General features: G+C 40.5%; 2 protein-coding genes across 2 annotated transcripts in view; both read right to left on the bottom strand.

The window, feature by feature from the left end:
- The window catches only part of LOC122153928 (tenascin-X-like), a 153,533-nt gene that overhangs the window by 64,469 nt on the left and 72,737 nt on the right, over nt 1-16,327 (bottom strand). The window lies entirely within an intron of this gene.
- Nucleotides 903-16,164, bottom strand: LOC122153951 (3-oxo-5-alpha-steroid 4-dehydrogenase 1-like). The gene is made up of 5 exons (XM_042798237.1): nt 15,800-16,164; nt 13,529-13,695; nt 8,053-8,154; nt 5,710-5,860; nt 903-2,067 (listed from the first exon to the last, which is right to left on the bottom strand). Exons 1-5 carry the CDS (start codon nt 16,120-16,122, stop codon nt 2,001-2,003), a joined length of 810 nt encoding a protein of 269 aa, XP_042654171.1. The 5' UTR covers nt 16,123-16,164; the 3' UTR covers nt 903-2,000.

Below are 16,327 nucleotides of genomic sequence, written 5' to 3'. Positions count from 1 at the left end.
ATCAAAACAGCTAGGATCAAATATCAAATTATAGTGTGTTAACAAAAACAAGGGAAGCCTCAATCTTCCTGTAAAACACTAAGGAAAGATGTAAACACTCAAGAAATGATTAAACAATTTGAGATGACACTGACATCAAAGGAATAGGCATTCCTATGTTCTCCCAAAGCTAGATTTTTGGGATATTCACTGAGAGCAGGATTGCTCATCCCAGTCAACATTACAAGGTGCAACTGGAAGTCTAAGGGCTTCACTGTAGGAGAAGTTATCATCACTGCAGGACTGACAGTTTCTATCCCCTCTCCTTCCACTGACTATTTGTCAATAACAATAGAATTTTTGTCACACTTATTTACACCACTGAACAAATCCTTAATAATAGCCAAGACTTCAGTGCAGTAAGTAATACATAAACAAGGCAGGAAGAAGAGGAGGAAGAAACAACTGTTAAGAAGCAGCTTGGGTTACAGAGTCCTTTTTCACTGCCCATTTCCTGAATGTACTTTTTTTAAACTATTATATAAAATTTTAAAGGTAAAGTTCATCGGGTACATTACTTTGATTACTACAGCAGTGTAACTCAACAGCAAAGACAGAATTTTGAGCTTTAAACACAGCTTACTGCAATACCATACTGGAAAAGTCAGCATCTGGAAAAATTTTATTATCGATTTGTTTTGAAGAACATAACCCAACATATACAGTGTAAACAGATCAGAAGACACATGATAGAAGCTTGATTTCCATTGACTTCCAAAGTATATTAGCAGCAGAGTTTGTGGTGTTTGAGAAGTTTTTTTTGTTTGTTTGGGTTTTTTGTTTCTTTTTTTTTTTTTTTTTTACTTACTGTTATTCAGCTGTTGGTTTGGGGGGTTTTGTGTTTAGGGGTTTTGATGTTCAGGTATTTTTAAAATTTTCTGTAGAATTTCTTAGATTTCTTTTTTTTTTTTTTTAGCCATTCTAAAAAAATTCTTTAATATCACAAGGATTCAAAGGACACATATGTGCCTGAAACTTGAAAGTCAGTATGCTTGGTATCCCATCATGTTTTTGAAACCCTTCTGGAGTCCTTCAGGAGAAAAATGTAGGGGTATGAGAACTGAGATTAATAAAACAAGCAGCAGTAAAAGATTCCAGATTTTTGGAATATAAAATCATCTAGATCATTATCAACAGGAGAAGGAAGACACTTCATTTTTTTTTAAACAGCATAGTAAGCAAATTTTGTAAAAATCTTAAGTTTTTTTAAAAAGTTAGGAAACATTACACAATTGTTAACAGTTCTAGACTGGCCTAAGTATCCCAAAGAAAGAATGCCTTCCAAAAAATAGTGTTGAGTGAGAAAACATATTGAACATTAAGACAGTTATCAAATCTGAGAGGTAGACAACAATCTATTATTTGTGAAAGGTAGCACTACAATTGTTTATATAAATGGCATTAAGAATTATCTGTAGTGTCAGTACCTGTTTAAGAGTGCAAAGAAGAGGAAGAACACTGTCACCTAACAGCAAGTATTTTCATCTAGTGTCCTTGGTCTGCATCATCAGTTCTCCTGGAAATGCAGGTGAGTGGAACAAAGGAAAAAGGAAGGCAAGGAAAAAAAGTCAACCCCATTTGTGCGTGCAGGCAAATAACAGGCAGAACAACCATTGGGCTCTCAGCACAATCCTCAGGACCACATGGCTAGATAGATTGAAAGCAGCAGAAGCCTGCATAGACAGAAATCGAAGTCCTGTACATTACTTTCCATTATGTGAATTCAGACACACTACCTAATGTATTTATGATGGTGCTCCACTGTTGGAAAAGCATTTCTGCTCCTATTCACCACATCCCTCAGATTCTGAGTTTTCATTAAGAGGAAAAGCAGTAACTAATAGCAGCACTGATGCAAAGGCTTTGTCACAGTGATGATCAGAGTATGTTAACCTGCCAACACCTAACAGTGTTAGCCATTACAAAAGCATCCATTTCAAGAACGGTGTTAAAAGCACAGCTCAGTACACAAATGGGATCACAATTTTTCTGTTCTTTGGGTAGTCTTCAAATTTCTCAAGGTACCATCTGAAAAACAGACAGAAATCTGATGAGTATTGTGTCTTCAAAATACTGTCAAGGAGATTAAGTAATTGTACAATCTATTCAATTTAATCCATATATTTCCTAGCTACAAACCAAAAAAACACCTTCAGAACCCACTCTGGATAGAAAATTGCCATTAACCACAATTATCCTAATGACATCTAATCACCAAATACAACAAAACAAAGTTAATGCTGCCAGCAATGGGAAATCCAACCAACAGATGTGGCAAGAACAGCCAGGGAAGGAATAGCCTGTTGTTGCAAAATGTATGTTGTTATGCATCCTGAGTGTTTGTATTTTAGAAGGGGAAAAAAAAAATCAAAAGCATTCAAGGGGATAACATATCAAATTGTATGATGACTTCATGTGGAAGCTAGGGATACTTCACATACTGGAATGACAGTCTTGTTCTGGATAGAAACATCTTCAGTTCCAGTCAGGATCTGAATAATCAAACTAAATGTGACAAACATTACACTAGATTTACTCCTAATCCCCCTCAATGACCACCACTATTTTCAAATCCAGACAATTTTAAAATAATAAATCCATAGCACTACCAAATACTATTTGTCTGGTCACCTATGTAACAAACACATTGTTCCAATTTTGAAATATTTATTCTTTTATTAAAAAATAAAATAAAAACCAAAAAGAATCAACTTCATCTGGGATCCTCAGAGATGCAGATATTTATATAATCAATAGCTAACTACAAGATCAAAGCTGGAGTAAGCAGAGAACAAAACATGCAATGCATGATTACCTGCAGCTGTGGAATACCAGCATTACACAATTTATACTTTTCAGACATTTATTCTAAGTTTTTAAAGCTAAGCAGATGACACCAAAATATTTCTTCACTTACATGGATTTGCTCTTTTTTTTTTTTTTTTCCCTGTACCCTTCTTCCATTTTTATGCATTTTTCCTTTAGTGTAAATGACTTTAGCAACGTTTAGCTTTACATAATGCTTTCTAAGTCAGGAGCTCTGAAAGAGTGCTATGAAGGCTTATGATAGACAGAAACCAACCATGGAATTTGAGCCTGAAGAACATAATATACAAGGAGAGACTGAGGAACCTGGCATTGCTTAGTCTGATGAGGAAGAGACTAAGGGGCCCTGTTATTGATGCCTACAGGTACTAGATGGGGAGTTAAGACAATGGAGCAAAACTATGAATGAAATGCAAATTCTTGCAGCTGGAAGGCAGTGGCCCCATGTAAAAGTGCAGGCCAGAGACTGACTGGCTAGATAGCAGCTCTGCACAAAAGGACTCCGCAGATCCTGAGGGAACAGGCAGATGAAGTGGCTAAGCCACTATCCATCATATTTGAGAAGACGTGGCAGTCCAGTGAAGTTCCCGCTGACTGAAAAAGCGGAAACATAACCCCCATTTTTAAAAAGGGAAAAAAGGAAGACCTGGGAAACTACAGGCCAGTCAGTCTCACCTCTGTGCCCAGCAAGATCATGGAATGGATCCTCCTTGAAACTATGCTAGGGCACATGGAAAATAAGGAGGTGATTGGTGACAGCCAACATGGCTTTACTAAGGGAAATCATGGTTGACAAATTTTGTGACCTTCTATGATGGAGTTACAGTGCTGGTAGATAAGGGAAGAGCAATTGACATTATCTACCCTGACTTGTGCAAAGCTTTTGACTCTGACTTGTGCAACATCCTTGTCTCTAAACTGGAGAGACATGGATTTGACGGACGGACCACTCAGTGAATAAGGATTTGGCTGGCTGGTCACACTCAAAGTGTTGCGGTCAACAGCTCAGTGTCCAAGTGGAAAGCAGTGATGAGTGGCGTTCCTCAGGGGTCAGTGTTGGGATTGGTGCTCTTTAACATGTTTGTTGGTAACATGGACAGTGGGATTGAGTGCACCCTCAGCAAGTTTGCTGATGACACCAAGCTGTGCAGTGTGGTTTGAGCAACCTGGTCTAGTGGAAGGAGTCCCTGCCCATAGCAGAGGTGTTGGAACTAGATGATTGTTAAGGTCCCTTCCAACCCAAACCATTCTATGATTCTATGACATAAACATCCTGGTAGACAAGTTGAACATAAGTCAGTAATGGATCCCAGCAATGATGAAGGCTAACTGAATACTGGTCTGCTTTAACAATTATAGAGCTACCAGATCAAGGGAAGTGCTTGTTATTGTCCACTATTCAGCAGTTGAAAGCCTGCAATCTGCATTACTGCCTCCAGTTTTTGGCTTCCTGTGCAATAGAGATGCCCACAGACTGGAGAGCAATCCAGCAGATGGTCATTAAGATGACTGCATATCTGGAACATGTAAAGAGGAGAGGTTGAGGGAACTAGGCTTGTTCAGGAAGAGAAGATAAGAGGCAGATCTAATTGCAATCTTCCACTACCTACAGCAATATTAGAGAAGGCAGACTCATACCTTTCCTGAAGGCAAACAGCAAGTGGACAAATGGCAGGGGATAAGAGTTGCAACATGGAAAATTCCAAATGGATGTAAAGAAAAAACCCTCTTCCCCATAAGAATGAGAAAAATCCTGTTGCAGTGCTTTGTCAGAAGCTGAAGCCTTCACCCTTGGAGTGACTCAGAACTCACTGGATGAGGCAATCAGGTATAGCCTTGCTGTTAGCCCTGGTTGGAGCAGGTCACACCAGATGACTGGACAACCTTCAGATGCTCTTACCAATCTAAGATATTCTGCAGCTCTGCTTAGTAATAGCAGGTGACAAACCAAGGAGAGATGGTCACAGGCAACAGGATTGGAAGGTTCAGGTTGGATAGTAGGAAAAACTTGTTCACTGAGAGGGTAACACAGACCTGGAACACCCTACAAACAAGGTGCAGGAAAACCTCTGTTTCTGGAGGTTTTCAAGACACTACTAGACAGCCATGGCTGCCCTGACAGACTGTTAGCAATGGCATTTTTTTCAATCTATTTCCTCCATAAATTCATGTTTATTTCCCCTTATGCCACTAAGTTTCTGCATAAGAACCAAAGCAGGATGCTGAAAATAACCCAAGATTAAGTTGTTCAAATTCTTTTAAACATGCTATCCCTTAAAGAGAATCCTTTCAAGAAACAAGTCTTCTCAAACTATGATCCTTCTGTTAGCAGTAAAGCCACATTATGAATACAGTATATTAGCAGTCAGACTCTAATTACAGAACACTTTGTTAAATGTCATCTACAAGAATTGTTTTAACATTATCATATTGTCTACAATCAAGTGTATAGACAGAGTTGACTATAAAGCATGCCTGTTACAGAACATTTTAGAGTGATTTTCAAAACGTTAACATTATAGAAACAAGTTTGAGCTGCAAAGTATATTATATGATCAGTTAAGACAATTTTCCCAAACTTGTCTCTAATCTTTAAAGATCTGGGATTAACTATGTTAATTTAAACTTTATTTTGACCACTTCATTGTACACTGTGTGTATGTTCAGTACTATCCCATTGAAATTCTGCAGTGCTGAATACTCAGAGTATTCTCTATCATATTCTCCACTGCATTAGCAGAGTCTTTCACAAGACTTGCTCTGCCACATACCTATGGGATGAAGCACAATTTGTGAAATTAAGTGTGGCAGAGACAACAGAAATTATAAGACACGAACACTTACTGGTGGTGTTGTTTTGCCCTTGAACCCAAGATGAAAAGTGTACACAGCGCAAATGCAAGGCTTTCAGTGGTGCAGCAGGCAAGGGCAAACCCAAACCATTCCAGTATCTCTCCAAAAAAGTTGGCTCCACTGACGTACTCAAACATTCCTCCTGAAAGCAGAACAGAGTTATTTTAAAAGCACTTTAATAATCAAGGAGATCTCCAATGCTATCTTTTACTGTAAGTCAAATAAGAGCTATAACACCAATATCTCTATATAATTTTTAAAGGCAGTGGAGGCAGTGTTTTTCAGTTCAAGCTGTATTATGAAGGATCACTTCAGACCTCATGCTAAGACAGACCTTCTCCAGCTCCATTCTTCCTCTTTAAATCATGAAAGATAAGCAGACTTACCAGTATCAGAAGTGAGCTCATGCCTCTGTAAATAATTACTTAACAATTATATCAATCTGGCTCTTTGATCATAAATTAAAACTTTTTAAAATATGTAAAAATAGAAAATATGTTCCCCTTTAGGAGTCCCAGAAAATACCCATAGGGTTAGTTAGCACACAATGTTCAATTTCTTTAAGTACTTCAGAAATTAACTTAATTATGAACAATATTATTATTGTTAATTAAAGTTCCTAATTTACCCTCTAGCTTAAGATGTGTTGCCCTTTTTTTCCCCAATCCCGTCAGGTCTACTGCTTCAGCCCTGACACTCAGTGAAAGAAGTAATTGGCAGTCTGCGTTAAATGTGTTTTAGAGCCAATTATGCATAAACAAGCAGTACTCACCTGCTGGGAATTTTATAAAATAAGAACTTTCACCCTAATTCCAAAGTCAGTGTACAAATTGATAACATCTCAGTATGTGCTTTTCCAGTAGGACTAAACAAACAAGTATTTGCCAAGTGTAATAAAGGACATCTTTTGACTTTGCTTTAATTTCTTTGCTTTTGTGACAAAAGAAGAGCAGAATTCTAGCACTTAAACTGGATAAGCAATATCAGAAAGGCCAACTCTTCCTGATCATGCAGCAAATAACATCTTATATCCTTTGGAATCTTTTTGTACACTGGATATAGTGCAGTATGTTCATATTAATTTTTCATATGGACACTTGGATTTACATCTGTTAAAATTATAAAGTTTCCTTCTTGGTGAAAAATAACCATCTACTGCCTTACATAACTAGTTCTCCCAGTTTCACTCTTAAAAAAAATCTCACTAAAACCAAGAGAGAGCACCAACTAAAGGAAAAACTTAGAGCAACATCACAATTCAGAGGTAATTATTATTTTTCTGCTCTCACTGAGTGTAATATACCTGGAAGAGTTTAATGTTTCCAAAAGTGTCAATAAACCTTAACATTTCAGTAGGCTCCATAAGAAGTTTTTTCATATTCTCCATTTTCCCATGAAGGCCAGCATTTATAATGCCTAACTTCCTTTGGTTTTCTGTCCTCTTTTCCCTGTGTCTCCCTACCTCAGTAGCTGTTGCTCTCCGGTTACCAAAGATCCCTCCCTCTTCAGATGTGAGGCAACATAAGATGGGTCAGCCACACACAGTTGCTGAGTACTTTCTGCCTTCCCCCTTGTGCCCCCAAACGGGGATGATAAATTGGGTGGTCTTTCTTCACCCACTTGCTGATTCTCATAGAAGCTGTAGAATGCTATGTTACATTTTTACCACTTTCTAAAAATACAGCCAAATTCGGTCAAGAAATTCAAAGACTTGCACGATCCATGTGATATCATGAAACAGATCCCTTAGAATACTTGGCGTAAGAGAAAAAAAAACTTAAAATGTTTCCCACACTATGAAATCACTTTGATGTAGAGAAAAAATTGCTATTTCCAGTTTCCTTTTATATCACAAATCACTATCTCCCCTAAAATACACCAAGCTTTAGAAGGTCACCTTTACACAGAATCATTTTAGGTTGGAAGGACCTCTTGAGATCACCTAGTCCAAATGCCCCCTGGCTCAAGCAGAGTCAGCTAGAGCAGGCTGCCCAGCACCATTTCCAGACTGGTTCTGAGTATCTCTACAGATGGAGACTCTACAACCTCTCTCTGAGCAACCTGTTCCAGTGTTTGACCACCCTCACTGCAAAAAATGTGTCCAGATGTAACTTCATATGTTTGAATTCTGTGCTCAGTGCCTCTGGTCCTCTCACTGGGCATCACCGAGAAAAGCCTAGCTCCTTTCTTCATTCCCTCCCCCATCATGTATTTATACACATCAGTAAGATCCCCCTGAGCCTTCTCTGCTCCAGGCTGAACAGTCCCAGCTCTCTACCTCTCCTCATACAAGATGCTTACTTTACTATATAAATTTCTGTAACATTTACTCACCTCTTGGTATCTTGTAACCGGTTTCCCCTGGTTTTCTCAGATTTCTAAGAATATGATCAGAATGAATATTGATTGCCATGCCAATCAACCACCCTATAAAACCTGAAGACAAAATATTTAAAATACTATCTTTAATACACTGAGCCAAAGTGCTTGTCCAGAAAACAAACTACAGTCATATATCATGTATTATCTCAAAGCAGTAGTAATGTAAACAGTATAAGCAATCCTGGTGAGATCCTGCACAATCCCAGACCCACATTGAGCTCTTCAGTCAGAAGAGCTCACAGTAATCAACAGGTCTCTAGACAGGAATAGTACTGTAAGTATAAAGTTTATTCTTATGTTGCTAGACTTACATAAATGTATGCATATATACAGACATAAAGTGTGTATTTCCCTAAATTCCACACTGAAAAACAAATACATTAAAATTTTAAACACTGAAAGAAACAGACATTGTCATTCCTGCCAGAAGGACATATCTTAGTCCCACCCCCTTTTTTTCTTTTTAACTGACAGTATACCAGATTTTCCACAGCAGACTTCCATGCAATAAAAGGAATAACAACATTGTGAAGGAATTCATGCAGCATTTACTTGTGTCAATCATCAAAATGGTTTAACCATTTATACCAGGCTTTCATAGAAATGGGGATTATTGTTGCATTCTGCATCCTTATGTCTTGTTGCAATAACTGCAAAAAGGAATTGAGGATTGAAACTCGGTATTTTCACCCTTCCACGTTGAGTCTTTGGCTACCAATGTATGTTCCCAATGTTATCTTCATCTGAAGGCAGCATTCCTTGTTACAAGGAGCAGACAAGATTCAGGTTTTAATGGTAGATCCATTGTATTGTTTCGAATCCACCTCCAAAATTATTGATTTTTATTTAAATTACCAAGAAATTGCTACTAGAAGAAAGTCACTTCACACAGCAGATAAAGAAAGCTTTGCCTTTGTGCACCCATAACTTGAGCCTTTCAGATGGTTCTCTTTCAATACAGAGAAATCCAGTAGTCTGACCATCTCAGTAAAGATACTAAGTGGATATCTAGATGTATAAGGCCATGTTGCAATACTAGTAGGTTGCCAGAGCATACTTTACCACTTTTGAAGTGAAGCTACAATGTAAGTGGAACTTGCTGTAAGTGGACCTTGCCTCTCAAACAAATCGTTAGATAGGCAGCTTTCTTCTCTCAATCCCTTGTAGGCTGCATCTGCCTAAAGGACCTAGCTGTCTGCTTCCACATGGATTAGGAAGAAATGACTGCTCTGCAGAGAAATTGAGGTTTCTGAATGAAAGCTCTCTTCATATATACTTCTATAAGTAAAAAATGTTGTTTGATTAGATTGTTACAATCTGCTTACGTGACAAAACTAGAAGAATTTAGTCCTGCGAACAAGCATGTAAATTTGCATTAGCAATCAAGGTGTATAGATGCCACATGTTAAGCGTCTTTTGTAGTAAAATTTTATCATAATCTTTTCAACTATGTATTCAATGTAATTACAACATCGTGAGATAGATTAGATCAATGTCATGAGGAATTTACAGACCAAGTCATATAATGACAGCATTCAAAACCACAGGATGAATAATTCAAATGCTGTTGAATTCTGCTTTTAGGAAAACAGACAATTTTAACTTTTTTCCTTCAAAACAGATCTCTCTCAAAACACAGAATATTGAATCCCCACTGCATCCAGCGACAAAAACAGTTTGCTTCTCTTAGCATTAGTAATTACATATCAGTTTGCTAGTTACCAGAGAAGATGAGACCACCCTGGAAAACAAGGCATGTTATGCCTACAATTAAGTCAGTCTTTTTCTCTATCCATCCAATAATTTGAAAGGAAATTTCTTAACACAGACAAATTAATTCTACTTAAGTGTAAACAATATCTCTACTAATTTATGTCAGTATTACTTGAAGTATTTACTTGAAGTAAATTACTTCAGCATGAGGAAAAGTCTATACTAGAAGTTAGAAATTTAGTATTCTTTCTATACCTGATACTTTCTCTGGAGAGGAAATTAGAAACCCTTTGATTCCTCTGAAATGCCACTATAATTGTGGATAATGTTAATTGTGCATTCTGTATTGGTAGCTATTTGTAAATTAGTATGCGAACTACTAAGAAATTTTCAGATAATGCAAGAAGACTGGAGCTTGCTTTAAGAGTGCCCAATTACTATAGAAGATTAGTTTGATTCTGTGCATTTTTACCCCTCCTACTTGAAAACCATCATGTCAGAAGGAAACAATCAAATCTCTCTTCATGGACAACAAGTCGATGAATGTAGGCTATTTTCACAGCAGCCCTCTTCAACTCAAACATCCACTTTCCCTTGAAGTACTGTATAACCATGTTCCCTGTGGGCATTGTACTTCACTGTCCTCATCCTCAGATCCTCACCATTGTCGAGTCCTAGGACTGCAGTCTACAAAGCCAAGAGCTGGTCATGCACCATGATCTGCATGACTTGGCCTCCACCACAGGGAAACATGGATATGTAGACAGGGAGGGAGCCGCAGCATACTCCAGTGGATTCTCAGAACCACAGGATGCACCACACATGATGACCTCACGAGGCTATTAAACTGAAGAGGGTTTTTTCCTTCATCAGGATAAACCTAGAGATTAAGACCTTGACTCACACTAGGACAACACTTGCATAAGAAAGGCAGTAACTAGGTCTATATCACCACATGACCTAGTTCAACAGAATAGCATTGTTGCACCAGCACCCTGTTCACCCTCACCCATACAGAATCTCACACAAAAAGACCTACTCTCGTTCTGCAGGCTATTTCAGAGTCACAGTATGGTAACTGCTCTCTGGTTCACCTCCCCACTCCAGGTTTCAAGAATATGCAGTGCAAGGTAATGTATAGAATCAACAGGAGGCCAGTTTCTACAGCTGCGCTGAAAGTATCTGGTAGACACTTCAGGTGAACCAGTGCCTCATCTCAAATTGTGTAGTTAGTCTTTCCAAGAAGGCACAAGATCATCTGGAGCATCTAAATGACTACAGATAATAGGAGAGATATTGAATGACTCACATTCCTTGATCATGAGACCATATCCAGATACAGACAATGCCCTCTGTTCTGTGTAGAGGGCAGAGATGGCATGTGTGCTTGGTTGCCCAACTGCCAGATAAGAAGCCTCATGAAGCAGACTAGGTGCTGATGTTCTATCACCTGCATCTTCTGAGTCACAGGTGGTGCTGCTGTGAAGAAAAGTGTTTTGATACACAGGAGGTTAGCCACTGAATGGGGAATTAAAGGAATAAGGAAAGACATTTGGCATACTGCAGAAGGTTTGATGAAGATAAAGCAAGCAAAGGAAGGAAGGAGTTTCCAACTAGAAGTGCAGACAGATTAGGAAAGAACACAAGGATGAATCACACAGGTGCATATGCCTCCCTGTTTGTAGCATTCACCACTTCAGCGTATCATGGGTTGTCTTGGTAAACTCACAAGCATCCTATTGGCACACATGTGTAAGGTACATGCTGAAAGATTATGAAGTTGTTCCACATTGGAATGGAAGCTCATGATTTTATCAAGTGCTGTACTGCATTTAAAGCCAAACATTTCCATTTCCTCTGAAAACAGATAAGTTCACTGCTCTGAACTAAACCAACACACAGTCCAGAGAAACCATGAGGGAATGACGTCAGAACTGTATCGCTGCTCCAAATCAATTGCTGCTCTAGAACTAAGCTATTGCTTTCCTAGAACTAACTCCTAAACATCTGAAAATACAATCACTATACTAAGGCTCCAGACAGAGGACACATCATTTGTTTGAAACTTCCCACTGTGATCGTTATCAGCCTCACTTCTCTAAGCTTCTGTCTTCACTGCAAATTTATCTCATTTCAGCTTCCAACTATTAAACCTTGTTTGGCTGCTACTTGTAGATAATCTCCCATTTCTCTTCCACATGTAACTTCATATAGACTGAAGAAATATCTTGTTAGCCTTCAGCAAATATGCTTTCTTGCTATTGTTATTTTCTAATCTTCTACTCAACTTTTTTTTTTTTTTAGTCATTTTAAACAGAGACTTAAAGACAGACAGATGCATTTGAAGAACTAGAACACTGCTCCTGACTCATTATTTGTTTACAGTATTGAGATATCTTTTAATTAAGTTACTAAACTGGGACACCAGAAATAAGGCCTACATTGCACCTCTCTTCAACAGTTTTGATCAACAGATCTTTTAATCAGTTTTTTTGTTGGATCCAAGTTTAAGGACACAGGAATTCAAAAGTACCAAGAGAATTTCAAGTCTATCCAAGTGCCTAGCGCCCACTGAAGTCATTCCCTTGTACCTCAATCTCTCCATTTCAGAGAGCAAGCAGTACTGCCTCCTAATCTTGGCAAGATAATCTATTTCGATTTAAATTTCTTCAATCTTATAGTCATGACAGCATTTAGACAGAGTAGTCCTCTATTGTCATCTGCAACAACACTGTCATAAAGAGAAAAACTTCTTATTCTTGCTGTAAAAGGCTTGAGAAATCAGAGAGAAACACTGGCTTGCTCTGGCTCCAGAATAACAAGAACAACTGGGTCAGATCAAGGATCCACACAGCACAGTATTCTGCCTTTGACTGATAAGGCAAAAAATTCTGGTTTATCTTCAGATCAAAAAAATCTTTCTGTAAAGATTTCCTTGGAAAATGATATGACATTTTCGACAGCAGGCAAAAGTAGATGCCCAGGAAATAAAAAAATAGGGCAAAGACACTACTTTGTCACTAAACATCTTATGCTTTTAATCATATTCACAGCTTCAAGTATAAATGTAACCTCACTTCCTGATACGAGTGAGCGATCAACCCTGCCATCTCCTTCCTTGTGGGCCAGTTTTGTTCTCTGACAAAGCCTGTTCCTGTTACAAGGGTGGGTGGGATGGTGCATGTGTGTGTATGCCCATGTAAATAACCGATCACCAAGGACTTCTGGCACTAGAAGTGATATCTTGGTATTTAGCAGCCTACCCTTACTGGATTTTTACTCAATTAACTTGTTCACTTCTGTTTGACCACATACATACCTTAAGTACCTAAAACATCAAGAAACATGGGATTTCAGTTTAATCTACACATTATGTGGGAAATCGTTTTGCTTGTTCTAAACCTGTATGCTGCTGGTTCCATTTAAGGCCTCAGGTTCCTATACTGAAAAAAAATACACGACCCATACTTACTTTGGTGTTAAAGAATAAAGATGAGTCAGCTCATCTAGCACTGACATTGTGGAAAGAAGTGTCAGTTCACTGTTCTAAATTCAAAAAGGTTAAAATGCTTCCAGCTACAGCAAACAAGAGAATTAACTACAAGAAAAGTTGTAAAATGGGATTGAAGACACTATAAAATTATAATAAAAAATAAAAAGCTGTGAAGACAAAGGAAAACTACACCTAATGTTCTCATAACATGTTTTAACTCACCTGTAATGAAACGTGGATCTTTTAACCAGCCTGGAGGGTATTTTGCATAGTTGCTTAAGCTTCGGCCTTGCAAGTATCCATTGTAAACACAGAACAGAAGTGCTAGCACAAAAGTGAAAAACGGTGTTGGTTTTCCTTCCCGGATCAGAAGAGGAAATATGAGTGCCCTGTAGTGAACGAAAGGGAAAGAAAATTTGTAGCATTAACAAACATAAAAGATAATTTTGATGTTCAAAACTGTAATCCATAGTCTGCATTATCCTTCTTTTCAAATTCTCAGCAGACTCTTTGATCCCAGTTCAGAAGATAATTATGCTTGCTTTACTACTTAAAGGTTAACTTTGTTGCCTAATTGGAATTACAAGATCAGCCCTCTCTCCCCTTAAGATGGAAATTTTGAACTTTGTATCCAAGGCAATTACTTTTAATTAAACCAGAGCAGCAAAGACAACTGTTGTTAAGCACAACATATTTTTGTCCTCCTTTGGTCCTAAATCCTTGGTAGTATCATCAAGCTTTATGAAATGAGCCAGGTCTCACAATCCCTACACCAAATCCACCAGCACCTTCAGTGGTGAAAGTCAATCCCCTTGAAATTAATGCAACTGAGTTCAGCTTCCTCCTTGCCCTGAAAGTCACTTAAAAACATTAATTGATTTGCCTTGACAATCTTGGTCTAACCTATGATACCTGTTAAAATGTGACAAAGTCACAACTGCCATCCCATTTGGGAAAGGAACCCTGATTCCCAGATTACTTGAATAAACAAACATGCTCTAAACAAACAAACAAACAAAAAAAAGCAGGTGAATGTTTTTGTGCTCTGTCCCATGTCACATGCCAACTCCCAATCACCTACCAATTTAATTACAATCTATGATTTAGGAGCAGGACTACTGAAACCTGAGCAATGACCACATGGTTTTTAGCTGCCAAGGGACTACTGCTTTAAAGGAGCATTTCCAGAGGAAGCAAAACCATAACAGCTTTCAAGAAAGCATGACAAATTCATTAATATGATTATTTAAAGCCCCACTACATTACACCAAACAGAATTGGCTAACAGAGGTCTCTTCCAGTCTACATTCACCTACAGAACAGTCCCTCAGTCCGGCAACAGCAATAAGCAACTAGAAAAAAGGAACTGCAGTACAGATCAGCTTTCTGTACAAACCTCTGCTTCTCATTTCCTAGCTTTTCCCATAAGATCCCATGCTTAAGCTAATCCCTTTACTCTTAAAAATGCAAAAAGAGGAAGTAAAGACACACTCCCGGGTTTGCAAAGCTGGTCACCCACCAGGTAGCCGTACTTTGCATTGCTCTCAGCTGTGAGGATGTGGAATACTGTCGGTCAAAGGCACCAGCCTCTTGCAATAAGCATGGGAAAACAACTGCATATCAGCCACACGCTCGGCTTAAAATCAGCCTGACAAATCTATCTCTGCTGTATTAGTATGGTGACAAAATTACTTGTGGAGTAACACCAGTAATTATTGCCAGTGACTAGAAGGAAAGAGCAAAATCTTGTGTGAGCTCCAGCTAAGCTGCCTTCACCTGTGCAGTTTTACGAAATACCCAGATACCATTGACTACACGGCAACACCCAACACTCAGTCCCAGCTTTCCTCATGTTTTAATCAATCACGGAATATGCTGAGCTGGAAGGGATCCACAAGAGTGATCGAGTCCAACTCCCGAAATGAACACTTGTGTTGAAAGACATAATCGGAAAATAGCTGCTGTTCCACAAAACTAAGAAGTTGTATCAGGATCCAGAGCTGCACTTTCCTTGCTGGAACATTATGTACTTAAGGTTATCTGATCAAGTCGTTGCTTAAACGGGAACCGTCCCAAGAGCCACGGCTGTAGGGTACGGATGACACCGCACGCAGCCCCAAACGCTCCGTTTCGACGCCGACTCTGAAAGGCGCCGCGGCACCCCACCGCACCCCGCGCACCGGCAAAACAAAGCGGCAAGCCCCGCGCCGCCACAACGACCTGCCCGGCTCGCCTAGGAACGTGGAACGTCTGCGCGGAAAATAAAAAAGACCTCGGCGATTAGCACGCTCAGCAACAAACGCTAAGGAAGAGCAGAGAACCCCGGATCCCCGCCGCCGGTCACTTCCCTCAAGCCTGGCCCCGAGCTGCGCTTCTCCGGCCGCCCCGGGCGAGCGGGACCTGCAGCCGGGCGCCGCGGGGACATGCACCCACCCACCCACACCCACGCCCACCCACCCACACCCACACCCCCCCCCACCCACACCCCCGCACCTGTGCACGTAGTGCAGGACGAAGCACCCCAGCAGCAGGCGGTTAGGCCAGGCGGCGGCGACCTCCCCGCCGCAGGCGCCAAGCCCCAGCGGGATGAGGAGGGCGGGCAGCTCCTGCAGCGCCCAGGCGGGCCGGGCGGGCAGCAGCCAGCCGAAGCGCCGCGAGGAGTACCGGCCGTAGGGCATGGGGATGAAGAGGAGCAGGGTGGCGGAGGCGGCGCCCAGCGCCACCAGTCCCCAGGAGAGCAGCTCCAGCAGCCGCCGCTCCTCCGGGCCCGCCGCCCGCCGCCAGAACCCGCACGCGCCGCCGCCATCGTCCCCCATCCCGCACCGCAGGCGAGCGAGCGCCCGCGCGCGCGCCCCACCGCCTCCATTCAGCGGCCGGCCGCCGGCACGCCCGCCGCCACCGCCCAATCGGCGCCTTGGGGCGGGGCCTGAGCTGCTCCGCTCCCCCCCAAACCCCGCTCCGGTTGGTGGCGCCGCCGCCGGCCGGAGAAGCGCTCCCGAGTGGAAGTTCCGCCGCGCCGGG

Source organism: Tyto alba, unplaced genomic scaffold, assembly GCF_018691265.1.
Source record: "Tyto alba isolate M040663 unplaced genomic scaffold, T.alba_DEE_v4.0 Super-Scaffold_27, whole genome shotgun sequence".
In the NCBI taxonomy this organism is placed as follows: domain Eukaryota; kingdom Metazoa; phylum Chordata; class Aves; order Strigiformes; family Tytonidae; genus Tyto; species Tyto alba.
The sequence above is the reverse complement of the archived record's forward strand: the minus strand, read 5'-3'. Positions and strand labels throughout refer to the sequence as shown.